At 49.8% G+C, this 27,429-nt stretch overlaps 1 protein-coding gene across 2 annotated transcripts in view; it reads right to left on the reverse strand.

The window, feature by feature from the left end:
* Nucleotides 1-27,429, reverse strand: part of SCN4A (sodium voltage-gated channel alpha subunit 4) — a 45,531-nt gene that overhangs the window by 14,790 nt on the left and 3,312 nt on the right. For both annotated transcript variants that reach the window (XM_080923246.1, XM_080923247.1), the window contains exons 2-14: nucleotides 15,668-16,332; nucleotides 15,336-15,454; nucleotides 15,140-15,229; nucleotides 14,747-14,875; nucleotides 14,222-14,313; nucleotides 11,952-12,266; nucleotides 10,843-10,906; nucleotides 10,488-10,629; nucleotides 8,859-9,068; nucleotides 7,958-8,111; nucleotides 6,237-6,475; nucleotides 4,243-4,416; nucleotides 2,960-3,316 (exon numbers count right to left, since the gene is read on the reverse strand). In XM_080923246.1, the coding sequence (XP_080779372.1) occupies nucleotides 2,960-3,316; nucleotides 4,243-4,416; nucleotides 6,237-6,475; nucleotides 7,958-8,111; nucleotides 8,859-9,068; nucleotides 10,488-10,629; nucleotides 10,843-10,906; nucleotides 11,952-12,266; nucleotides 14,222-14,313; nucleotides 14,747-14,875; nucleotides 15,140-15,229; nucleotides 15,336-15,454; nucleotides 15,668-15,940 (2,358 nt within the window). In that variant the 5' untranslated portion in view covers nucleotides 15,941-16,332. The remainder of the gene's footprint in view (nucleotides 1-2,959; nucleotides 3,317-4,242; nucleotides 4,417-6,236; nucleotides 6,476-7,957; nucleotides 8,112-8,858; nucleotides 9,069-10,487; nucleotides 10,630-10,842; nucleotides 10,907-11,951; nucleotides 12,267-14,221; nucleotides 14,314-14,746; nucleotides 14,876-15,139; nucleotides 15,230-15,335; nucleotides 15,455-15,667; nucleotides 16,333-27,429) is intronic.

Genomic DNA, 27,429 nt, shown 5'->3' on the forward strand with positions numbered 1-27,429 from the left:
TAAGGGAGCTTATGTGTGAGAATCTACTGTTCTTGACTGTCTTCATGTGCTCCACTGCCTGGCACAATCAGCATCCTCCAAGGTCTTTTCACCGTTGTCCTAACAATCAGGTTACCATGGTATCTCTAAAAATTATGTTAGAATCATTACGGAGGGATGCACTTGGGGTCACTGCCCCACATCCCATACCTTTCTGCCATTGCCCCCACTCATATTTACTGGTCTTTCTTCTCCCTCTGGGGAGGGGACATCCAGCTGCCAGAAACACATTTGAGATGGGAATTAGCTGCTCTCTGGGTCAGCAGGGTTTGCACACGGCTCCTGCCTGGGACAGAAATAGCCTCCTCAGGCAAATGGGGGGAGGGGCAAAAGAGGGAGGGCACGTTCCCTAGGGGGCTGTGTGGCGTAGGGTACTCATGTCCTGATCCTTTACCTTCTTTACAGTAACCCAGAGGAAGTGGTCAGGTGCAATGGGTGCAAAGGCTGTGAGTGCTCACAAGCCCTGGCAGGGGCCTTGGTGCCCTCTGGCAGGCACCTGCTTCTCTGAAGCCCGAGAGGGAGAGGGTTGAGAGGGGTGAGAGGAGACAGCACCCTAGGAAATGAGCACACTGTCTCCCTGGGCTGCTGCAAGCCATCTGAGCATACTGGGAAAGTCACAGAGATGGGCTGGAAAAGAGTTAGTAGGGTGTGTGTGTGTGTGTGTGTGTGTGTGTGTGTGTGTGTGTGTGAGTGTGTGTGTGTACACAAACGCAGTGCAGTGTCATGACTACAGATTCAAGAAAACTTGGCTTCAAATACAGTAGCTCTGAGCCTTTGCTTCCTGGTCCAGCCTTTCTAGGGTGGTAGGACTGAGTGAACGCTCAGACTCGGCTCTGGGCAGGTGCTTGAACCGTGCTGCTGTCACCAAGGTTACCAAATCACTGACGCTCTCACTGATGTTCCAGTTGCTAGAGGCCCACACCCAGGCTCTAGTCCCAGCTCAGCATCTCAGGAGCTGGGTATCTCTGGGTGATACCTCCTCCAGTGTGGAGACAGTATCCCCTGCCTCACAGAACTGTGGAGGAGGATTATCAGAAGCTTTAGGCTAATGGGTGGAGCCTACCCACCTCTCACAAGGGAAGGTGGTTGCCAATTTTATTATAATAATTATTAACCTAAAACCACCCCTCTGTAGCATCTAGCCTCTTTGAACTTAGAGCCTAACTATTGAGACCCATTCCCTGTAACCCTTATGACTGCACCATTGGGTATCCCTGTTTTCCAGACAGGAAAACCAAGGAAAAAGAGGTTAAAATTATTGCAAAGCATGTGTCACTGAGATGATCCAGGATGTAAAAGGGCTTGTCACAAAAGTGCTCCCCCAACAGAGAACAAATTAAAAAGTTTTTAAAGTGGGCATAGTGGAGCATGCTCACAAATCTCAGGGCTTGAGTAGCTGAGGCAGAGGATCTTAAGACCTAGACCTTGCCTCAAGACAAAAGCAACCAACCGAACAAAAAGTGGCACAAAATGCTCTTGACTGCCCTTGTACAGAGAGCAAAGGACTTTTACAACTTTTTTCCCCATCCCAGCCCTTAAATCTACATTCACAAACTTTTACTTCAAGCATGCCATCTCCACCCCCTCCCACCTCCTACTCCCAGCCCCACCAAATCCTGGCCCAAAGTTTGATTCAGGAATCTTCTCTTTCTCCTCCTAGCCCTCTCCCAGAAACTGCAGTCCTGATTTCTCTCCTGTAGCTGTCCCATGGTCTCCTCAAGCTGAGGTGACACCCTCTCCCCCATCAGCATCAGCCCCCAGCCAGAGCTCAGCGATATCTGAGAAGCGCTGACCCAGCAGCCCACAATTCCTCCAGCCTTTGTGAAGGACACGTGGGCAGCCTCTTCCACCCTCTGTTGCCCAGGGCAAGTGTTGGCCACCATAGGGGCAGCTGGGGGCAACACTAAGGAGCCCTGATTAAGGAGCCCTGATGGGAGAGACCTGACCTCTACTCCAAATAGTGAAGTTGGACTGACCCTAGCCACAGAAATGCTGGCCAGCTAGACCATGAGGCTCACCTCTCTGTCCTGCCTGCATCTCTTCCACATACAACGTGACACACCAAACCCTGGGTGTGCACACACAAATACAATCTACAAGCCAGAAATGGTACACAGCTTTACTAACGGCACTCAGGAACCTGAGGCAGGGGAATTGCTGAAAGTTCTAGGCCAGTCTAGGGTTATAGAGTGAGTCTCAAAAACAGTCTCTGAACCAGCAGCAGTGGCAGTGTGTGGTGTACCGAGCCTATGTCCTGGAGTTTACAGAAGCATTTTACAGTCTCCAGGGCTGGGGCCAAGAACCTGCTTTAAGAAATTCCTGCTGATTGTTACGCATGCAAGTTCACCTAGTGATGTCATATAAAATTACCATTTCGGGAGGTGGGGCATGGAAGATAGAAAGCATTTTTAAAGTTAGATTTCTTCATTTTATTTTATGTATGCTTTGCCTGAGTATGTGTGTACGTGCACCACATGAGTGCCTGGTGCCCGAGGAGGTCAGAAGAGGGCATTGATCCCTTGAAACTGGAGTTATGAATGGTTAGGAACCACCATGCGGGTGCTGGGAATTGAACCCAACCCTTTGCAAAAGCAACAAGTGCTTTTCACTGCTGAGCCATCTCTCCAGTCCCCACTGGCTTCCGTTGTGGTTGTTTGTTTGTTTATTTTTGAGATAGCCTTGCTCTAGAGCACAAACCATAGGGGTGTTCACTAACTAGCCCAGGCTATATTTGAACCCTCAGAGATCCTCTGATTCCCTTCCCCAGTGCTGGAATTATGGTATCCATCACCACGAACCCCTCCCCCCAACATCAACAATTTTATACAGCTTACATCCCTCAGATGGGAAAGAGCAACTGAACATGCTTCATGTATTTCCTGGGTAAGAGCCAGGAAGCTTCCCTGACAGCCTCACTTACCACCAGGTTGCCAATGACCATGACCATGAGGAAGACAGTGAGGCACATGGCCTGCCCGGCCACCTCCATGCAGTCCCACATGGTCTCGATCCACTCCCCACAGAGAATGCGGAAGACGATGAGGAAGGAGTGGAAGAAGTCATGCATGTGCCAGCGGGGCAGGCTGCAGTCCGAGGCAATCTTACACACACATTCCTTATAGCTCTTGCCAAACAGCTGCATGCCCACCACGGCGAAGATGAAGACGATGATGGCCAACACCAGGGTCAGGTTGCCCAGTGCGCCCACTGAGTTGCCAATGATTTTGATGAGCATGTTGAGTGTTGGCCATGATTTGGCCAGCTTGAAGACACGCAGCTGCCAGGCAGAGAGGATCTGAGTATGAATAGGGCTTGGGGACCACCATCCAACCCCAGGGAGCCCCAGGAGGAAGAGCAATGTCCAACAGTCTTAAACCCCACCCTCCTGATGAACAACTTCAGGACGCACGTGTCCTACTGTTTCCTGTCATCCATGTTAATAAGAAACATGTTCTTATCCACTGAAGATACAGTGGAAGATAGATACATTTACAAGCAAGACTACATACCAGAATTTGCTTAACATGTTCTCTCCAAGAAGAGTAGAACAGATCATTGAAACAAGAATTGTAACATGTGGGGCTGGAGAGTTGGCTCTGCAGTTAAAAACATGGACTGCTCTTCCAGAGGACCTGTGTTCGGTTCCCAGCACCCACCCTTGGTGGTTCACAGCCACCTATAACTCTAGCTCCAGGGAATCCAACATCCTCTTCTGGATCCTACAAGCACCCACAGCACAGACGTGCAGCATAAAGACACACACATATAGATTTGAAAGTATTTTTAAAGACAAAATTATGATATGCTGATGGCTGTTAGGTGGGAGACAGACACCCAAGGAGCTATTCCACTTCCCATTACACTCTTGGATGTTTGCATCCTCGTGATGGAGTTTAAAAAAAATAGGAGTGCACTTAAAGGGGTAGAGAAAAAAATTAGTAATTCTTAAGCCCTGATCTTGTTACTAACTCAAAATGAGGATTAGTCTTCCTTCAGGCCTGCAACATGGGGCTGAAGTCTATGTCATCTAACGTTGGCTCCCAGGGTTATCATTTTGGTCCCTGACCCCAGCCCTGGGTGATAGACAGGAAGGACACTCTTTCTCTTAGTTTACAGGTATAGGTTCTGAGGGAGCAAGTTGGCATGCATAGGGCAGCCTCTTAGGGAATCTCCTCCCATCCCCCTTAGCCCCTGAGTCTGTACCAGACGGAAAGAACGGAGCACCGACAGTCCCTGCACATTGGCCAGGCCCAGCTCCACCAGGCTGAGGGTGACGATGAAGCTGTCAAAGATGTTCCAGCCCTGTTGGAAATACTCATAGGGATCCATGGCAACCAGCTTCAGCACCATCTCTGCAGTGAAGATGCCTGTGAAGACCTGCGGAGTGGGACATGGAATCCCCGTCACAGAGCCTCATGGAGACCCCTCCTTCATCTCCTGGCAGAGGCTTTGGGGACTGAAGGCCAAGTGCTCAAGACCCTGAAAGGGGTCAGGGAGTGGTACCCACAGCCCATGTGTGTGCATGTAGTGTCTGGCAAAAAAGCCGTGTTATATGGTCAGCACAGACCCATTTCTGACATTGTGACCATGGTCAAGTCGCTAACATCTTGGGTCTCCGACCTAATCATCAAGTTCAGCATTCAGGAAGTACTATTCACTTCGTTGGCATGCTGTTCCCTACAAACCTGGAGGGATTATCACATTCTTTTCACAGTTAAACAAGTGGGGCTCATTTATGTGCACCCCAGTTCCCTTTAGAATGCTCAGCTTCTTGGGTTCTCAGCTCATTTCTCCTCTGTGTTCCAAGTCTCGCTGCTAAATATAACTCCAAGACCTAGCAAACTTTACTTTTTGATTTTGAAACAGGTATCATGTAGCTTGGGCTGGCCTTGAACTCACCACGTAGCAAAGAATGACCTTGAACTTCTGACGGCCTCGATTACAAAAGTACGAGTTACCGTGCCCAGTTTTATTCAGTTCTGGGAGTGGAGCCTAGGAAGGCTTTCACATTAGGAAGCCACTCTACTAACTGAGACACATCTCAACCTCCTAGCAAGTTTTGATGGGCACAGGGTCTTGGGCAGGGACTAAAAGGGACAAAATTAAGAAGATCAGATTTGCCTCTTCAACCCCAGAAGAGGTACCTGAAGGCCTCACAGCCCCTTAAAGTTCACTGGGCATGACCCCAGGCATCAGATGTTCTGGGCTTCAGCCTGCCTAGGCACACACTGGATCCCTCCTTTCCCTGGCCATAGCCGGTGCCCAGACAGCAGCACGGTGTGGACAGTGGGTGGGCAGGCAGACAGGCCCTGCTCATTCACACACACACCCTGGCAGCTGTGGCATGAGCCTGGAGCGCACTCTTGCCTCTCTTGCCCAGTCTGGCCATGGCTGCTTCACAAGATAGACCTATCAGCGTTGAAGGTTGGGGATTTCGATGACTTGGGAGTTTTATGTCCCCTACCCAGTCCTGCCCCAACCCTCCCTCACATCCTATGCTCTGAGTCTGCCTCTCCCGGGAGGTAAAGGGGAGCCTCTTGCCCATTTGCCACGGGGCGTGGGATGGGACTGCAAAGCAAACTGGCAAGGGTGGATGGAACACAATGGATGGGGCTGGAGGAGGAGGCAGCGGCTTTTCCCTTTGTCAGGCTCCACTGGGGCTGGCAATGAGGTGTTAATGCTCCTAATGGGCAAGGATAAGCAGGCGGATCAGAGCATGTCAACAATAGCCCAGCAGCAAAGGACTAGGGAGAGAGTAGCTGGGTGGAGCTGGAGAATCGGGAGGCCCCTGGGGGAAGGCGGAGGTAGACCCCTTTGCATTTGGATGTCTGGCTATAAGCCCTCGCTCCCAGTTACCTTGGTCCCTCGTAGGTTCCTGACGGTCTATAAACGTTGGGAAACTTGTTACCTCAGCCTACCTATTTCCACACCCCCCACTCCCCCAAACCCAATTCCAGGAGATGGCCCGGATCCCAAACCTCCCGGAGCCCCGATCTCAGCTCACCCCACTCTCCTTGTTCCCAAATACTTTGAAGCTCGGTTACTATATTCCCTAGACCACTGCCTGTGCCTCCTGTGCCCGACTCACGCCAGCTGTCCCCACACGCCCTGCATTTCCACACAGCCCAGGCAGCCCCACATGTCTGTCCTGTCCTTCAGACGACCGCCCGCTCCTCTTGCTGCCCCCGCCCCCTTACCAAGTTGCCCACAGAGAGCACATTGTCAAAGTGCTCGGTCATGGGGTAATGCTCCATGGCCATGAAGAGGGTGTTGAGCACGATGCAGATGGTGATGCCCAGGTCCACAAAGGGGTCCATGACGATCAGGTGGATGATGTGTTTGAACTTCACCCACGGGGCACAGCAGTTCCAGATGAGCACTTTGTGAGCACATTTGTACCACCATGGCGGGCACTTCTGATGGGCCTCTTCCAGTTCTGGAGGTGGGGTCGTTGTAACGGGTTATAATGGGGTGTCTGATAGAGATCCTCTGCCTGGACAACTCTTTCTCCATCTAGCTCCTCTCAGTACTTCAGTCAGGGACAGGCTTGCTCTGACATCTTCCCTATAGACTCCACCTCAGAGGACATTGTCCCCGACTCCATAAGCTTGGCTTTCTCTCTGCTCTCTTTTGCCCACTCTCTCAATAAGGCCTTCTTTAGTCCCACCCCACAACATTTCACTCTCGGGACCTGCTCTCTCAGAGCTCAGCCCCTCACAGCACACCTCCTTGGTAAGCCTCCCCACACCCGTCCGAAACATCTTGTTGAGCTCTAACCATCTTGTTGAGTTCCCACAATGCACTCCCTTCAGTGAGCTGGAGGTGAGCAATCTGCCAGCCTCTCGGGACCGGGATTCTACAGAGGGAGAGAGATAAACCTGACCTCTGGGTTCCGGAAACTTAAGGGGACACTGAGAGTCCACTTCAGGGGGACAGTCCCCAGTACTGCCAGCCAGACAATAAGATGGGTGGCAGGCCCCTGGGGACCCTGAGTGGGCTTGGGGTCCCACTCAGGAGTGAGAAGAGTGAACGTCTTTCCAAACTGTGTCAGACTAGTCTGCCTGGGCTACTGTTAGGTACCCAATGTCTGAGATCGGAAGCCGGAGAAAGAGACCACGGCAAGAGCAAAGAAGGGAGCTTATTGGGCCAAGTCTGCCATGTTCTCCCAGGACTAGTCCCCCACCCCCAGCAGGACACAGTCACCTGAATGCAAAGTGTAAGGTCAAGTGCAATGAATCCCTCCAAAGGTTTACGGAGCCCTGAAGAGCCCTAGACTCTGCTTTTAGCACAAAGCAAACCCTGGGGAGAGCCTGGGTCCCTTCTCTGGCTGGGAGATTCTTTCTAACCCCCTTCTCCATTTCCTTCCTTCTTCCATATCTCTATTTGCTCCTTTCTTCTTCCCTTCTTCTCCCCTTCCTCTTTCCCAGCCACACACATGTCTGTCCTTCCATTCAGTAATCGGTTCCCCCCACCTACCTTCTGTCCATCCTGCCTTGTTTACTGATTTTTACTTTTCCTCCTGAGACTTGGGGGTACCACAGGACTTGTGGAGAGTTAGTGATTCTACTTGGGGGATTTGACCATTGATCTTTAACCTGTACCCAGGAAATAGTGGAGTGGTTTCCGGAACACCAAGCCTTCCTGGTTAGTATTATTAGCTTGTCCTTCCCCGTTGCCTTGGCAGCCCCAAGAGCCCTCCCGGAAGCCCCTAGTTCCTGCAATGGCCTGGCCTTGCAGCCAGAAATGGGCCAGGTTGACAGGACTATATTTAACCCAGCTTATTTCTTTGGTGTCAATATTAAGTTACTTGCCCTCCTGAAGCTGGGTCCAAGCAGGCCCCACCCTACAGCTCAGGAGGCTGAGATGCCTGATGGGCAGCGCAGGGCAAGTAGGAGGGGAAGGGAGCACAGGCACTCACCCTCCATAGCATCTGAGATGGCACTGTCTGCACTGCAGCTTGGCCTTGGGGGCCCCTTCTCCCCGGATGTATCCAGGCTGCCATTGCAGTCTTTGTTGTGGTTTGGGTCCCCATCTGCCTCCTCTCCACCTTCCAGAGCCTGGGCAGCCTTAGCCTACAAATCAGCAAAGATGATGAATAAGAATTTTCACTCTGGGGTTGGAGGGATGGCTCCGCAGTTAAGAGCACTGGCTGCTCTTCCAGAGGTCCTGAGTTCAATTCCCAGCAACCACACGGTGGCTCACAACCATCTGTAATGGGATTTGATGCCCTCTTCTGGTGTGTCTGAAGACAGACAGTGTACTTGGATCCATAAAATAAATAAGTAAATCTTAAAAGAAAAAGGAAAAAGATTTCACTCTGAGCCCGGAGTATGAACATACTGACACTCGGAAACTCTTACGGAACCTTTTGGATGACAGACCCTTTTCTTATCTGATGCCAAATCTAGTGCATGTAGGAAAGGGTCAGTCCTTAGAGGCAATTGAGTGACAGGGTAAAGACAAGGTGACTAAGGACCCTTGACCCTTGACCCTGAAGACCCTCAACCTTAAGAGAGAAGCTGCTCCATGTATAAATTGGGGTCCCCCTCTACCTTGATGAGGACCCAGAAAGCATGAAGCCTTTAATCTGGTGAAAGTTCACATTTCACTGTTCCAAACTCTTGGCTGTGTGATGGTTTTCCTAAGACACCCTTTCCATCAAAGCTCCCAACCTGGGGCTTTCTGCTACTTCTGCCCCACAGTCCTCCCTCTTGCCCCTCCTCCTCCCAACCTGCCTGGCAGGAACCAGTCATTAAGTCCAGGCCAGTGTTGGGGAGACCCTTGGATCTGCACCCCAAGCTCCCTGCCTGCGTCCACACCTTTTCCAGTTCCTCCTGATGTTTTTTGAATTTTTCAAGCATCTGTTGGAACTCCTCCTCTTTCTCCTGGTCTTCGGCCAGGGTAGCTTCATTCTGCTCTGCGTATGCCATGGCCACCACAGCCAGGATCAGATTGATGAGGTAGAAGGAGCCCAGGAAGATGATGACCACGAAGAAGATCATGTAGGTCTTTCCAGCTGCTCGAAGGGTCTGAGGATGAGGAGAGGAGGAAGGGGTCTCACGGCCTCCACAGGGCCGTTCTACATGGTTGTTGCTTAGGTAGGGAAGCAGAGGAGGGTCCCTCAAAGAGCCCAGGGACTTGGAGGCCTTGGAGACAACTCAGCCATATTTTGGTGAACTTCAACTTCAAAATATATGTGAGTGACTCAGACATCCCAGTCTCCAAGCTTAGGGCTGTGAGGAGTCTACATAGGCACCCTGAGGTCAGAAAACCAGGATGGACAGACAGCAAACAAGGCTTGAAACCTTGTCTTACTCCAGAGCCTGGCACCTAGTAAATGCTCAACAAACATGTATTTGTTTATTGCTATTATGAATCTTGTTAGAAATACTGCCAAAGACCATAAGACAAATTCATTCATTCTCAACCCACCTGCCATACAAACAGTAAAAACCAAGTGCAGGCATCCCTTGGTATCCTGAGAATCGGGTATACCAAGATCTGCAGATACTCACGGCTCCTCTAGGAAAGGATGCAGTGTTTGCATCCAACCTAGGCACAGCCTCCAATTTCTAATCCTTCCTAGATGACCCATGGTATCTAATACAATAGAAATGCTATGCATACAGTTGCTGGGCTCTCTACGTTCTGAAATAAATATCTTCCCCAATTGAATATTCTCTGAAAAGGAGTCTCCAGTATAGGCACAGTTTATTCTTCTGAAAGACTTTATCTCTCACTTGTGCATTACTGGGACTGGAACCCAGGGCCTTGTACGTACTGGGTAAATACTCTACCACTGAGCCACACACCCAGCCTGAGCCACACACCCATCCTGTTTGGCTTGCTTTTGTTTTTGTTTTTTATTGTTTTTTTTTGTTTTGTTTTGTTTTGTTCTGTTTATTTTTACTTTTGATTTTTTGATTGTTTGGTTTTTTTTTCAATACAGGGTTTCTCTGTATAGCCCTGGCTGTCCTGAGATTCACTAGGTAGAGCAGGATGGCCTCAAACTCAGAGATTTGCCTGCCTCTGCCTCCCAGGTGCTGAATTAAAGGCACGTGACACCACTCTCTGCTCCGTTTTTTAAAAAAAGTATTTTCAGTCTGTAGTTGGTTGAATCTACAGAGGCAGAGCGTCCAGAGATGGAGGGTTAACTCTCCTTATGTGTGGACAGGGTTCAGTTTTCCAGTTACCTGCCTTACTGGCTTCTCTGGAGATTCCTGGGCCTGAGTCTACGGCAAGCATAAAGCAAAAATGGAAGAGGAAAAGGACCAGTTTGGCTCCGGCCAGGAATTCCTAAGAGCCCACAGCGGGACTGAAGGAGTTTCCTAGAGGAGACGTGCGGTGTGGGTCTGGCCGTTATGGGTGGACTCTGTGAAGTTCTGAGGGGAGTGGCATGGCGGTATGTCTGTGGGGCCAAACGGCAGAGGGGGGGGGGGCATCTGTACCAGCTGGAAAAGGTTCTCCCAGTAGTCCTGTGTCATGAGCCGGAAAAGAGCCAGGAAGGCCCAGCTGAAGGTGTCGTAGCTGGTGTAACCATAGTTGGGGTTCCGCCCAGCCTTCATGCATTCGTAGCCCTCAGGGCAGTGCCTGGTAGTAAAAGGAGGGGGGCTGTCTTAGGGAGAGAAGAGAGCTGAGGACAATGGAGGATAGGAGAGCCTCCAGTCTCCATATGCTCTCCAGGCATGAAAGCTTTCTTTTCTTGACCTCTGTTCCCTCACTTCCTCTCCACCCCAGATCCCTGTTCCTAACGAACTCCCCCCCCACCAGAATACGGGGGTACACTGCTGCCCCACAACTCACCCGGCATCGCTGCTATTCCCACAGAGCAGGGCATCATTGGAGCCCTCCAAGAAATAGAAGTTCCCTTTGGGAATCAGAGAGCACAAAGAAGACATGTAACCACACAGATGCCCAGTAAACACACATGCACATATCACACCCCCGTCGACGGATCTGTGTTCACAAAGAGGCCACACAGACACTCCCCGGGGCCCCTCCTGTCTTTTATGAACAGTTCTAAGCTTCAGGGTGTCCAGTGGATAAACTGCCTGGGCTCAGAACTAAGCCACATCAGCTTGTTCCTGCTGTGGGGACCCGATAAGACCCTATGTCAAAGGGCATGTTTCTGTGTGTGCACTGGGGAGGATTTGGGGTTTGCTCATTTCCGATGAGCAGACACCGTGTGTAATAGTGACTGCGTGAGAACATGCATGTGTGTTGCATGTGCCTGTAAAGGACAACCATGCAAACAGGCTGTGGCTGGTGGCAGCCCTACCAGGGAGGGCGCACAGACTGTGGGAAAGGAGAGCAGGAAAATCAGGTTACTGAAGGATGGTGGGCTGTCTCTTTGCACAGTGAGAGCCTTAGCACACATGTGCACATGCCTATGTGCACACACGTGTGCATGTGTATGTGTCTCCCAGGGCAACCTTGGGTGTTGTTTCTAAGGACCAATGGTACACTTTTTTTTTTTTTTTCAGGAGTCTCATTAAGATCTGGGCGAGGCAGGGACGGCTGGCTGCGCAGTGGGCTCCTGGGACCTGCCTGCTTCCACTCCCCCAGAGCTGAAACTATAGCCACGTGTCTGATTGTTTGCAGGGGCTCTGGAGATGGACCTTGAGTCCTCGGTTTTTCAAAACAAACATTTTATGGATTGGGCTCTCTCAGCCTCAAGAGACACAGGAGTTTAAAACAGGGTGCCTTCATCACATTAACCCTTTGAGGGAGGTTTTGTCATACTCCATTTAACATGAAGTGGTTCTAGGGGTCACAACTGAGAGACCTGTTGGAGGCCACTACCCAAGCTGGTCAGTGATGGGTCTAAGATGTCCTCTATGAAGAGGCAGCTGAGACAAGGAATACTTGAGGAGCCAGGGAGTCTCCTCTGGGCCTTCTACCTCCCTTCTCACCTTCATCATTGATGTAGGCCTCCCAGTCAAAGGTAGAGTTGCTGGCCCAGCTCTCTTGGCTGTACCATGTGTCATTGCTGTACCATGTGTCATTGCTGTACCACGTGTCATTGCTGTACCATGTGTCATTGCTGTACCACGTGGTATTGGTGTCATTCATGGGTGGGGGCCAGCGCACACACTTCTGACGCAGGTTTCCCATGAAAAGCTGAAGCCCCACCAGGGCAAAGACACTCAGGCAGAAGACAGTGAGGATCATCACATCCGACAGCTTTTTCACAGACTGGATCAGGGCTCCCACGATGGTCTTCAGCCCTGGTCGCGGGGAGGGCGAAAGCATCAGCAGGGATAAGGGTGGAATGGTAGGGGACTCCCACCCTGAGCCTCAGCCAGCTCCATCTCTGAGGCTGGTTTCATGCCTCCCAGCCTCTTCCCCGAAGCCTCCCTGTAGTAGTAACCCTTTCCTAAGCACCTTCCCAGTGCGGAGCTGGGCTTTGCCCGCTGCCTGACCCTCAGAACTATACAGGAGCACACAGAGAAATGCAATAAATGTCACTAGGTTAGTGCTTCCAAAGTGTGTTCTCAAGACCGTCCCTCATCTCACTGTGTCCTTAAGAAAAGGAAAAGCCACTGTGTTTGGGAAAATACAGGGAGAGTTCTAGGCCAGCCAGGGTCACACAGAGAAACCCTGTCTCAAAAACAATACAAACAAACAAACAACAAAACCTAGTGTCTTTGGATAGACATTTGTTCCACTGGACACAAAGATTAAAAAAAAAAACAAAAAACAAAAAACAATTCTCATGAAATTCCATGGGACAGATTTCTGTCATTGAAGGAAGTCACAGTTTCCTTCTTGGACCTGGTCATTCATCTCTCCCTTCTTTTCCTGACATGGAAACCAGATGCTCAGCATCCCCCGCTGACTGCTGAAGATGCATTTAGTGAACTCCATCAGTACCATGTGTCTCACGGGCCTCCAGTGCATGAAAGGGCTCTGGACTACTGAGGACCCCCATACTTCTGAGAATAAGGACTGAGCTGTTTCTCTCTCCACAGCCTGCTTGCCGTCCCTTTGTGATAATCTGTCCCTCCTATAAATGTTTACAGGTTCTAGCTATGCTTTTCAGTGTTGGGGATAAACCCAGGGCCTCACAATGCAAAGCCAGAAGAAATCAACCATGGAGTTATACCTTCTGCTCTCTGCATGTGTATGTGTGTAATAGTGACTTCGTAAGAACATGCATATATGTTGCATGTGCCTGTAAAGGACAACCATGCAAACAGGTTGTGGCTGATGGCAGCCCTACCAGGGAGGGTGCACAGACTGTGGGGAAAGAGAGTAGGATAATCAGGTTACTGAAGGATGGTGGGCTGTCTCTTTGCACAGTAGGAGCCTTGCTTAGCACACAAGTGTGTGTGTGTGTGTGTGTGTCTCTGTGTGTGTGTGTCTGTGTGTGTGTGTGTGTGTGTGTGTCTGTGTGTGTGTCTCCCAATGCAACCTTGGGTATATATATATGCATGTATATATTGTTTGAGGCCGTGTCTCGATGTAGAGCACATGACCACCTCAATCTTGGAATCTTTTGACCTCTCTGGTGCTAAAATTATAGGTATGGACCCACCCCACCATGCTGGGGTTTTCTGAATATCTGCACACCTCATTATTTTTTTTATTAAAAGAAAAAATTAATTTTTGGTTTTGCTTTGTTTACTTTTGTGTATGTGTGCACATATGCATGTACATGCACATGTGTGTGTTGATACCCAAGGAGGTCAGAAGAGGATGTTGTATCCCACGGGGCTAGACTGAGAGGCAGTTGTGAACCTGATGTGTGTTGGAAACTGAACTCTGGTCACTCTGAACACTTAGCTAGCCCTCTAGCTCCTTCCTGGTTCTTCTTGATCAATTACTTTGGAATTGCCTTTCAATCACTCTGGAATAGGGGCCATGTTTTCCTCTGAGAGCCCCGAGGCCTGGGGCTTGTCCTCCACAGAGTCCCTTTCAGGCAGCACTCTGGGCTCATCTATTCTCCTTGTATCTCAGGCAGAGTTCTCCTTAGTGTAAACGCATGGGCCCCATAAAATGGTGCTTTAAGCATCTTTCAGATCACTGCTTCTCAACCTTCCTAGCGCTGTGACCCTTTAATACAGTTGCTCATGTGTGGCGACCTCCAACCATAAAATTACTTTTGTTACTGATGAATCGTAATGCAAATGTTTGTGTTTTCCCCTGTTCTCAGGCAGAGGGTCCCCACACCTCCCGATACCTGGGATAACCGTGATGGTTTTCAGGGCCCGCAGCACACGGAAGGTCCTCAGAGCTGAGATGTTGCCCAAGTCCACAAACTCTGTCACATACCTGAGTGGGAAATTGAGGTGGAACATGTCAGAGCTGGGACAGAGATCAAGCGTCTCTGGGTCTGAAATGAGGGTTCCCAATGAATTTCTTGCAATTGGGATGGATTATCACAAGGAGTGGAGGACAGGGTCAAATAACCCCCAAAAGCTCCTGTTTTAGCTTGGAAAGAATAGTGCTGGGTTTTACTGCTAGAGAGTGGAAAGACAAGAACATCCCTGCTCACCCACGGGCTGTGGAGCTCTGAGTCAGGCTGCCTCCTAAGGTGTATGCAGCATGAGGAGGGGACATGGCCTCCAAGTAGAGCTCTAGGAATGTCCTACATCATGTGGCTCAGTTGGCACAAGTTATCAATGCCCCTGCAACCCTCCTGTCACTACCTGCTTTGGTGCTTGGCCCTCTTGCAGCCCCCACCCCAGCCTCAGGCCTTGCTCACGCCATTGTGATGACACTGAAGTCCAGCCAGTTCCAGGGGTCTCGGAGGAATGTGAAGTCATCAATGCAAAAGCCTCGGGCCAGCATCTTAATGAGAGACTCAAAGGTGTAGATCCCTGTGAAGGTGTATCTGGAGAGAAGAAGGCCAGTCAGGGCCGAGTATGTCACCTGCTTATGGGTGTGTACCTGGCAGCTGTGGGTACCAAGATAGCATAAGGCTACCCAGAGCTGGGGACATCTGTGAGGGTGAGAACATGTCCATCCCACCTTGGCTTAAGGTGTTGTATCACAGGGACAATGTATCTTCCCTGAAAGATAGGAGCAGTGTCACCGTGTAAACTCAGAGTGCAGACCTGAAATAGGGAGTTTGGTGGGGGAGGGGGCACACACTTACTCCACGTCCTTGGACCAAGAAGGCGGGTTGCTTATGGTCATGAACACGCAGTTGGTCAAGATGGTGATCATGATAAACATGCTGAACAGCGTGGGGGTCGTCAAGGAAAGAGAGGGAGCAGCTGGGAAGAGGAGGGCATAGGAAGGCCTCCTGCCCACCCCGTAACCTCCCCGCCTCTCCCACTTAGGAAGGATATGCGTGGATGAGCACCTTGATAGCCACCCTCCTGACGATGCTGAAGGGGCTCAGCATGTAGAGGGCAGGCGTGGCAGAGAATCGGAAGATGGCCTTTCCTTTGTTGAGCACAATGAAGGTCTGAGGCAGGGAGAGAAACTGTGAGACAGATGGATGGATGGACAGACAGACAGATGTGGACAGACAGACAGATGACAGACAGACATATGAATGGACAGATGGGCAGACAGTTGGATGGGCAGATGAACGTACGTATGAACAGACAGGAAGACAGATGGATGGAAGGACAGACAAACAGATGGCACAGATGGGGGAGCCCTCCCACATCCAGACCTTCTTGTCACTGTAGTAAGGATCCAGGTCCTCCAGGGGGATGCCAATGACCTCAGGTGGGGGGTCCCCGTAGATGAGCGGGAGGTTCTTGCCAGCTTCCAGGTCACTGCGTGGTTTCCGCTCAGGCTCCTCAATCTCCATCTGCTTGTTCCGCTGCAGCCGGGCCTCCTCCTCCACTGCCCGCTGCTCTATGGCTGCCAGGGACTCTGGGGTGAAGGGACGCAGGCAGTGGGGACCCGGGGGGACCAGGGTGGGCAGAGATGAGCTGGCCATCCTTGCATTCTGGGTTCAGGGGCCAGAGGGTGGTAGGCAACAGCAGCGACAGCCTGTAGTCCTTGGGTTTGGGGTGGTCACCAATGCCCTGGGTCTACTGTGTACTCCTCACTCTCTGCCCAGGGGTTGGGTCAGGGAGGTGGGTGTCCTGGTCTTGTTGGGGCCGGGAGATATGCCTGCAAGACCTGGGTGTGCTGATGCACAGAACCCTGGGCACGGAGCATCCCCCACCCCAGGCCCCACCGTGTTCTCTTCTCAGCGATAGGTCTTGCCACCTTCAGGATCAACAGAAAGCAAACTAGATCTTCTCCAGCCTCAGGAACTTGGGGCCAATGCCCCAGTATTCTGAACTGTCTCCTGGGTTCAGACTCCAGGAACTGGGTGATTTCAGCCTGTAGAGACACACAGAGAGAAAAAGTACCGGCTGTCTATATGACCTCTAGATGGACAAGGGTGAGGGTCTCGTAGAACAGAACTAGAAAATAAAATTCAGCTTGGAGTGCATGTGGGCTGGCTGATACTGGCTAGCAGGAAACATGGGTGGAGAGCATCAAGGGTTCAGCAAGAGCCAGTGCAAAAGGAAGATGTCTGCCAGGGACAAGCTCAGAAGAATGTGGGTCCCTCCCGTCTGTATTTGCCATCTCTGCCTGGAGAGACGGGAAAAGACGGGTGTGTGGACATAGAGTTTCTTTTCTGATCTTTAGGGTACTTGGCCATAGGCTGGGAGCAGGAACACAGAAGGGGCCCAGGCCTGCACAGGGTCTCAGCAGCTTCCTCCCATGGCTCTGTGCAATTAAAACCTCTGGGCAGATGTTGCTGGAAAATGTAAGGTACAGGCAGGGGGTGTCAGGAGACCTGGGACTACTAATTTAGATGAATAGGAAAGGCGATGGGGGTAAGGAGATGGACAATTCCAATAGGGCAGGGTTAGAGCCCCCCAGCCCCCAGGGAAAGTTTTTGGTTGCTGGTCTTTTATGAACTGGTTACCAGGAAAGACGCCTCACCAGTAGCCTTAAATATTATAAGCAGCAGGTGGGCCATCCTTAAGCTAGTTCCTCCACTTTTCTGGTTCCTGTTCCCCACAGAAGGGCCGAGCTGGGGTAGTTATTGAAAACAGACTGAGGAATGATCCCTTCAGCAAGCCGAGCACTGGCCCAGCTACTCACAGCCACTGAAAGGCCAATATGGGACTGAGAGATGGCTCAGTGGATAAGTACACAGGGGGACCTGATTAGGGATTCTAATATTCAAGTTTAAAAATAAAGGGGGTGGGAGTAAACTCATGCACACTTGTAACCCAGTGCTAGGGCAGAGGCAGAGAAGGGTGATTTCAGGGTCTCGTTGGCCATTAGCTTAGCTCCATATTCCAGGAAAGAGCTGTCTCAAAGAAATAAGGTGGGTAGGGAGAAAGCAAAGTGGCCAAAGCCCTCCTCTGGCCTCTATAAGTACATAAGTAACATAAATGTGTGTGCATGTGCATGCACATACACACACACACACACACACACACACACACACATACACACACACACACACAGAGAGAGAGACAGACAGACAGACAGAGACAGAGAGAGAGACAGACACAGAGAGAGAGACAGACAAGAGAGAGACAGATAGACACAGAGAGAGACAGACAGACAGAGACAGAGAGAGAGACAGAGAGACAGAGAGACAGAGAGAGACAGAGACAGAGACAGAGACAGACAGACAGACAGACCAAGTATGTACACATTTGGATGGATCCTAGAACCTCCACCCTGACATAGGGAATCTGGCAGCCTCCCAAACGAACATCAAATACAGTCTTCTTACAGAAGAGCCAGGCACAGAGGCTCTGGTTGTGGTACATACTTCTCAGGCTTGGTCAACAGATAGAACAGATGACAGGGAAGGGCCAGAGCCATTGGGCAGAGCTGGCCACACCCCTTGCCTGCTACCCAGCTGCTTCTTGCCAGGCTCCAGGGAGTCATGTTTCTGGAGGATGACTCTGCTGGTTTCCAGCAGGTCAGTGACCCTGTCATGTGTAAGTGCACATACACACACTGAGGTCTGAGCTGAAGCCCCTCACAGAAACACCCAGCCTGTCATGTACCTTACCCTGACCCTACACACATGCTCGAATCTTGTCATATAGACAATGCTGACAGGACCTTGGAGGGACCCACCCAGCCAGAAGTCATCTTGGCAACAATACCCTACCTCTGGTGCTTCTCTCTCTCCTTTGCTAGAGCCCAGAGGGACCACAATAGCCCAACATCTCAGTCTGGGTCTTGTCCAGCCCTCGAGGAAACTGGCTTCACCTGAAGTCACAAGAGCCCAGGGACAACCCTAGTGATTCTACTGAGCATCCTGCCCTGCTCCCAAGTCTTGAAAATGTTGTAACTCACCCCACTGGCCCACTTCTGGTCTCTGTTATTGTAATGCTTTTCCCCTCAAAATCACCTTCCGCCCCTCCTAGACTTTTACCAATCCTGAAGCCACTTCACATTGGGTTGTTCTGCTGTGACCGGAAACTATCTGTGTTTTCAGCACCCACACTGGCTCACAGCCATCAGGAATGTTTGTTCCAGGGGATCTGATGCCCTCTTCTGATCCCTACCGAGACCTAGTACACACAGGTCAAACAGATGTGCAAACAAAACACTCCTACAATAAAAAGAAAGTTACTTTGTTTGTTTGTTTGTTTTTGGAGACACAGTTTCTTTGTGTAGCCCTGGCTGTCCTGGAAATCACTCAGTAGACCAGGCTGACCCCAAACTGAGATCTGCTGACTTTGCCTTCTGAGTGCTGAGACTAAAGGTGTGGGCCACCACCATTCAACTAGTAGCAAAATATTTTTAAAAGCCATGTGTCACCTCCTCTGGCCACTTTGTTTTTATTTTGGCTTGTGTGTTTGTCTGTTTGAGACAGGGTCTATTCTTGACCTACAGCTGCAGGATCACATTATCTGTGTTAGCTGTTTGTGGAGCTCTCCCCTTCCTCTGGGCTGGGATTACACATATATTCTGCCACGCCCTGTTTTGTCTGTCTTTGCTTTGGGTGGGAGCTGAAGTTTGAACTCAGGTTCTCAAGCCTGTGCCACAGACCCCTTTCAGACTAAACCACTTCCATCCCCTCAGTGTTTCCTGTGAGGCCTTTTAAAATAACTGCTTCATGTCATCTAATACTTCTTCAAATGTCCACATTCTCTCTTTAACATTTCCTCGGAATGTGCTGCCTCTTCTTCCTAGAGAAGCCATCATGAAAACAGGACTACAGTCATCTCCACTGCCCTGCCTTTTCTTCCCCGCCCCCGGAAAATAATAATGATGATGATGATGATAGTAATAATAATAATAATAGGGCTGAGAGATGGCTCAGTGGTTAGGAACACTGACTGCTCTTCCAGAGGTCCTGAGTTCAAATCCCAGCAACCACATGGTGGCTCACAACCATCTGTAATGGGATCTGATGCCCTCTTCTGGCGTGTCTGACGACAGTTACAGTGTACTTATATACATAAACAAATAAATCTTTTTTAAAAAAATGTTGGCTTGTGTTTTTGTTAAAACTCTTTAAGAATGCTCCATTGTTTTTAGAACACAACTTAACCCTCCTGTGGTGGCTGCCCCGGTCCTGATGCTCTGACCCAGCCTACTTCCCCCACTTTTGTCTATTGTTGTCACCCTGGACACTCTGTTACAGTCCCATTGGCTTCCTTGACCTTGTTCCTGCCTTTGGGGTTTTACCCAGCTCTTCTCTGTCTCTGGAACCCCACAGCCCCCTCTTTCTCTTCCCATGGTAGTTCCCTCTCTTCTATTTTGAGAGAGTTCTTCCTCTTCTCCCTACCACACACCCCTGCATTTCCCTTGACAGTATTTTTTGTAAGTTGTAAATGCTTGTCTCATTTGTTTTGAGTATACTCTCCATAAGATGGGAATGTCAACACAAGCAGCACCTATGCCTGTCCACATCACCATGGCTAGTCCCAGCACTGGGCATGTAGTAGGTATTTACAGAGTGTTTATTTTCAGGCATGGTGGCACATGCCTGTAATCCAGCACTTTGGAAGTGAGACAGTCAGATCTCTGAGTTTGAGATCAGTGTAGTCTAAAGTTCCATGCCAACTAGGGCTACATAGTGAGACCCTGTCTTAAAACAAAAATACCAACAATTAATTAAATTAATTAATTATTAGTTAGTTAAAGGGTGAGCCTTGAATACAGACCTTCTAGGGACTTCATGAGCTTTTCTATACCAACTACCAATCCATCCAGCCAGCCAGCCATCCATCACCCCATCCATCCATCCATCCATCCATCCATCCATCCATCTACCCATCCATCTGTCCATCCATCCATCTGCCCATCATCCCTTTATCTATTCTGCTCACATCTCGAAAGCTGAGATGGCCTTGAGTAGGGTTTGTTGATCCGCAGTTTGATGCTTGCAGAGAGCTGACAGTCTGGGGAAAGTGGACCCGAGCACACACGTCTTTGACAAGATGATACAGAGCCCTTCTTCAATAGGGGCCTGGATGGTGCGGGGGGAGCTCAGGTGTGAGAGGTTACTTCCAAGTAGGAGGAAGAAAGGTGACTTTTTTTAAGATGGGTCCTAATGGATGGAGGAAGATATCCCAGGGGGAAGGGACAACCAGGGTAAGGGCAGGACATTGGGAACTCACAGAAGCCATTTAGGGGATGGGGTGGGGAGAGGTGGGATGGTAGGGGGCTCAGGGTTGCTGCCCGGCCTGAGGAAACTAGACTTTATCTGTAGCCTTGGAGGATTCCCTCCCAGGGGTGGGAAGTCAAAGGGAGACAAAAGGAGACCGCCTAGTAGTGTGCTCCTTCTGTCTACCCTTCCCATGCATCTGGAACAGACGGGGACAATCACGTTGTCTTTGGTGGCAGCAGTAACATGACAAAAGGACAAAGTGTCAACAAGACTCCATGACACCAAGTCACTGTGTAGTAGGTTTCTTGGGCTACATGGTGAGGCAGCTCCTTCCACCTAACTCTGTCCCAGTCTGGGCTCTGAGATATGGCATTTGAGGGTTAGGGTTAGGGCCCTCAGGGCAACCTCTTCACAGGGCACATGAGAATGGTGGTGTTTCAAAGAGCTGAGAGAGCAGCGTTCCCAACAGGGAACTGAGATTCAGCAACCACAAATTCCCAGCCCACAAGTCAGTCCATCCATCCATCCCACCCGTCCGTCCGTCCATCCATCCATCCATCCATCCATCCATCCATCCAACCATCCATCCATCCACTCACCCACCCGTCCGTCCATCCATCCATTCATCCATCCATTCATTTATTCAACAAACCTGAGTTTGTTCTGTTCTTGGCCTAGTGCAGAGCAAAGAGGAGGTAAAGTCCCTGTCCTCACGGAGCTTGCATTCCAGAGGGAGGAGACAGGCAGTAAATAGGGAGCAAAGATAATTTTAGCGAGTGATAAATGAGAGGCCAAGCCAAGGCCGAAGCCATCTCCCGGGAGCCAAGGCGGGAGCCCATTTAGAAAGTGCAAAGTCTCATGCACACCGCCTTCAAAAAGGAAGTTTGGGCGGAAGTGGTGGGTAAATCAGGCCTTCCTGGGGGCCTGGAGATGGTGAGTCGACCAGGACGGAGGTGGGGGGAGGAAAGGTCAGGAATGGTAAGCCAGGCTGAGGCCAGCTGTCCGCAGGCAGGGAGCAGAGGGTGAGGACGCTGAGGGTGAGGCAGCTCCTCCTGGAGCAGGTCCAGCCCAGCATTGTCTCTCCCTGTGGGGCAGCCAGATTGGAGCACCAGATTCCAGATATAGTTTGACCACAGAGGCTTTTTCTCCCTGGCCTGGGCATTCGGTGTGTCCATTCATCCCACATGGAGTCTGCCATCATTTTGGATGTCTCTACGACCTGTAGTCTGATTCCCCATCCTGTAAATTACCCTGATTCTTCTCTTTTCAATCTTTATACCCCTCAACAAAAATAGTAGCTGATTAATATCCAACAATATGTCTAAGGATTATGTACCATGGCCTCATGGGATTATTTCAAATATGCAAGGCAAGCTCAAAAAAAAAAAAAAAAAAAAAAACAAATAATGTAGTTCATATCAATAGACTGGAGAGGAAAAAGGAATCATGCGATCATATCAATGGATGAGATCAAAGATTAAAAACAAAAGAAAAAAACATAGTCCCTATTCATAATAAGACCATGGCAAATTAGAGAGGAGAGGAATTTCCTCAAGTTGATGAAGACGATTTATAAAGAACCCTGCCGGTGGTTGTAGTGGCATACTTTTAGTCCCAGCACTCAGGAGGCAGAGGCAGGCAGATCTTTGGATTTGGAGCCAACCTGGTCTACAGAGTGAGTTCAAGGACAGTCAGGGCAACACAGAGAAAGCCTGTTTCGAAAGCCCTACAGTTACTCCAGTTGGCATTTACTTTAAAGGTGAGAAACCAGAAAGTTCTCTACCAAAAGTCATGACCAAAGCAAAGGTGGCTGGCTCCTCACTGCTTTACAACAGCAGACTGGAAGTTTTTTTTTACCTTTGCAATAAGATAAGAAGAGGAAAGAAAATATAGTGACTGGGAAAGACAGAATAAAACTGTCCTTGTTGGGAGACAGAGGCAGGTGGATGTCTGTGAGTTCACAGCCAGCCTGGTCTATGAAGCCAGTTCCAGAATAGGCTGTTACACACAGAAAAACCATGTTTCAAAACAAACAAACAAAACTGTCCTTGTTGACAGGTGGCATGATTGGCTACATCCAAAGTCAGAACTGACCAAAAACTCTAAGAACTGGAAACAACCACAGAAAAGCTGCTGGGTACCAGTTTAACACAAGTCCATGTCTGGGCTGCAAAGACCTTGGACGCCCACCCCCTTCTAAGTCCCAGACACCTCCAGTCTGTCTGCTGGATTTTGATTTCCTCTGAGATCAAGCCCATCTTCCATGAATGAGCATCTGTGATCCTAAATGTCCCAAACTATAGGCCAAACAAAGCTCAGGATAGTCTCATCTACTCCCAGAATCTTCCTTCCTGGAAGATCAGTTTTTCTTAGGGAGGAGAGGGCGTTGTCTTCAGATATCCAGAACTTCATTCACTGACAGCCTCCATGTGGTCTCAGCTACGGCCCTGCTGCTCTGTGATATAAAGCTACTGTAAGAAACTGTCTTGGAAGGTTGCCTATGGGCGGGACGGCCTGTGTGCATGCCCTTCCGCTTCCTCTTTAGAGCACAAGTACAAACCAGCATACTGCCAGCTGTTCCTGTTCAGGGTCCAGCTAGGACTCTTCTCACCAACTAGTCAGCCTTTATCTCTCACAGACTGCTCATCGCCCATCACCATCCAGCTTTTTTGTTTGATTAAGAAAGAAATTAGAGGGGCTGGAGAGAAGGGGCTCTTAATTAGTGGTTAAGAGCACTGACTGCTCTTCCAGAGGTCCTGAGTTCAAATCCCAGCAACCACATGGTGGCTCACAACCACATGGTGGCTCACAACCATCTGTAATGGGATCCCATATGCTCTTCTGGTGTGTCTGAAGGCAGAGACAGTGTACTCACATATACAAAATAAATAAAGAAATTTTTTTTTTTTTTAAAAAAAAGAAGAAAGAAATTAGCCAGCTAAATGGCTCAGTGGGTAAAAGCACATGCTACCCATGCTTGAGGACCCCATGTAAAAGATATAAGGAAAGAACTGACTCTGCCCCTCACATCCATGACGTAATTACACACATACCCTGCCAATACACATCACACATTCACAATAATAATACATGTAATACTGAGGCATGGCGGCGCACACCTTCAATCCCAGCCTTTGGGAAGCAGAGGCAAATGGATCTCTGTGAGTTCGAAGCCATCCTGATCTACAGAGTGAGTTCTAGATCAGCCAGGACTACAGAGTGAGACCTAGACTCAGAGAAACAGCATAACATGACCAACATTATCTAAAGCAGCTGATTGTGGTGGCTCATGTCAGCAAACTCAGTAACTGGAAGGCTGAGGCTGAAGATTAGCATGAATTTGAGGCCACCCTAGGCTACCACAGTGAATTCCATTAAGTCTCATCTTAGTGTTTGGTTTCAGGGGTGGAGGGTAGAGGGACTGAGGTGTATATTTTTACATATCAAAGCAGATCTGGCCTTCAGGTCCTCCCAGCATTCCTCAGTCCCTACCAGGTATACCCTGCCCCGCCTCCCCCAAACCCTGAACTCTCTATCCCAGGAGCTGAGCTGTCCTTCCTCCAAATGTTTTTCCCTATATAATCCAGACATTTTGGTGTCTCTCTTCTTCCCCTCCTCCTCCTTCTCTCCTCCTCCTCCTCCTCCTCCTCCTCCCCCCTCCTCCTTCCCCTTCTCTCTGCCTATGTGCCCCCACCCCCATCCCTGCCTGTGGCAACTTCTCTGGTCTCCTTCCTTGGGGCCAGTGAACTCTCCCACCCCTAGAGCAGCTTCCCAACAAACCTGCCTGTAATACATTCTAATCTGGTTTGAACTGGCTCACTTCACCAGAGGAGAAGTAACAGATCACTCAGAACTAACCACGCACCCACCGACAGACAGACAGACAAAGAAGTTACTGGGGGGCCATATGTCCCAGTGGGGGTCTGCTTTAAGGGCCACCTGCAGTGCAAACTCTGATGTAAAACTTCCCAAGAGGCTCTGAACACAGCAAACTTCAACTCTGGTTAAAGTGAACACCCGGCTCCCAGGTGGACTATTCCCCCAAATATTTAGGTTCTCACTGTGCCCAGCTCCAATAGTGTCAAAAACAGAAGCTCATGTCCCCTGGCTGGAAGTCCCAAGTCACATTTTTTTTTTCTAGTTGAGGTGGGGATGGGAAGTGGGTAGCTGGGTACTTTTCTGAAGTCACTTAGCCGGGAGAGGATGAGAACAAGCGGCCTGGGCCTTGGCAGCCCGGAGTAGAGGAGACCACCCTAGGTAGCCCTTCCCTCCCAGCCTAACACCGTTCCCACAGAGCCTCAGAGGGTGGTCTAGAGCTGGGAGCCTAGAGTGGAAACCCTGGGCCCCCAGAATTCAGGAAACCAACGGTGTCACATAGGAGGCTCACAAAAGGGTACAGAGGTTTAGAACAAACCTTCTTTCTTCAGATTCCCAATTCACCCAGCCTGGTCATCATCTAACCAAGGGCTGTAGGTGACAGTAATGGACATATTTATTTTGCACTGACTGTACCAAGGTGGCCGTCTGTCCACATGCAAAGCCTCTTCTCTCACAGCCAGTCCTGTAGCCTGTGGGCTCAAAGACCCTCAAAGACTGCTGGATGCTCCTTCCCCATTCTCAGCTTTGCCTCAGCTACAGCCTTTTGTTCCTCTCCTGTTGGCTCAAAGCAATGAAGTGAGAACCCTGAGTACAGCTAATGTATCCCTAGGAACATGGCCCCAGAGAAGATTTTTCTCTCCTAGGCCTAAACCTTTAAAACAAACAAACAAACAAAAATGTATCTCAAGATGCAGAATTCCAGAGGTCCTCTAACATGGAAAATACTTCACGGAAAAGGATGGGTCCTCCTAGCCCTAAATCTTGGGGCTTTCACTTGTACATCTGACTCCTGAAGCATGCGAAGGGGCAAAGAAATGGTCCGAACCAACGAACAAACAAACAAACAAACAAAAAAGTTTCGCATAATTCAACAACCCAGACTAAGCTAGAAGCTCCTTTCCAGTCAGAAATGACGATGTTTACTTTCTGATCTTCCTGCCTCCACCCTCCACTGCTGGCATTACAGGCCTGTGTTCCTGTACCTACTTCAGTGACCCTGGGAATTGAACTCACAGCTTTATAGGTTACACCTCCAGCTCTGAGCTATATCCCCCTCTCTTCTTCCTCCTCCCTCCTTCCCCTAGCCCTCCCACCTACCCCCTTCCCCCTCCACCACTTTACCTCCCGAATTTCTTTCTTTTTCCTTATTGTTGATGCAGAGTCTTATATATCCTAGGCTGGCCTTGAACTCCCTATGTAGCCGAGGATGACCCTGAGCTTCTGATCCTTCTGCCTCTACCTTGGAAGGACTGGGACTGCAGATGTTTGCTATGCCTGCTTTATGTGCTGCAGGGAAGGAACCCATGCAAGGTAGGTGACACTAACTGTGTCACACCCCAGGCCTTCAGAATCTTTGAAAAGTCAGCACTGTGTACCAGGCCCCAAGTAAGGATTTGAGCATAGCTTTCTTTCATGCCAACCCCACGTACCTACTACTACAAACATGGCCTCCCCTAGCCTTTTATGGCACTGGCCTAGACATGGTTGACCTGCAGCACAAATGGTCCCCTGCACTGAGCTGGCTTTTGCTTCAAAGGCAGGCTAGAAGCCTCACTTGAAGCCCCTTAAAAGGTATAGCTGCCGAAGATGCCGGGAAGGCCAAGAAGGACCGTGCTTGCTTCTTGGGGCTCTGTGTCGTGGGCTGAAAGACTAGGAACCTCCACTATGGGCTGCTTGTATGATCCATTCTCTCTCTCAACTCGGTGACTCATTTACCAGCTGCTCAAAGGGTTGTGAAGATTGATTTGTTTCTAGCCAGTCCTGGGACATCCTGCTTTCTGTTGGCTTAAATCTCCCTAAGGAACGGTGCCGAGCATACAATGCTGACCCCTCTCCTCACCTTCTCTAAGCATGTCTGTGTGGGCGGGGCTGTCCCCCTACCACAGCTCCTCCTTCTGGATAATTCTTTTCAGGAGCTCCCTGCCTCTGTTGCTCTCCTTCAGCCTCTCTCTGAACACTTCATCCAGTTCCGTCTTCCCTCCTAGAACCCAGAGAATTCCAGGACCCACCTAGCTCTGTATCTCCCATCAGCCCCCATCTCATGGCAGGTCAATCAGCCTCCCAGCAGAGGCTCTGGGAGCAGAAACTGTGGCCACCAGCCATCCTACAGCACCTGAGATCAAGGAAGGCTGACAGGTGTCCTGCTGTGACAGCTGCCACCTGTCCTCAAGAGGCCCATGCTGCCTCCTGCTCCTGCTCTTGGGGACTTTACCTAGAAGTTGTTATCAGAAAGGGTCTTCTCCCCTTTCTCTTGGAGCCTCTTTTTCAAAATTGGACTGACCGAGACCTCTCTGCCAACCTCAACAAAGACACACATGAACAGACCTTGTTATAGAGGACTCCACAGCCTTTGTTTGTTTATTTCAAAGCTCCCACAATGACCCTGCTGGAGGGCTCTACAGCCCTTGTAAAAGAGGCCCTTATTTCCAGGGGAATCAGATATGAATTAAAACTAAAAAAAAAAAATCCTTGACTTCTACTGGTGTGTGTGTGTGTGTGTGTGTGTGTGTGTGTGTGTGTGTGTTGTATGCATACATGTATGGGTTAAGACTAAGGTCACTATTTGCTGTTCTGTTTAGGGTCTGGAGCTCTCTGATCATCTGGATTAGCTGACCAGCAAGCCCCAGATATCCTCCTATCTCTTACCTCCCAGAGCTGAAATTACAGGCACACCTGGCTTTTTATATGGGTGCTGGGGATTCGAACTCAAGTCCTCATGTCTGCGTAATAGAAATGCA

This window comes from Micromys minutus, assembly GCF_963924665.1.
Source record: "Micromys minutus genome assembly, chromosome: 10".
Classification (NCBI taxonomy): domain Eukaryota; kingdom Metazoa; phylum Chordata; class Mammalia; order Rodentia; family Muridae; genus Micromys; species Micromys minutus.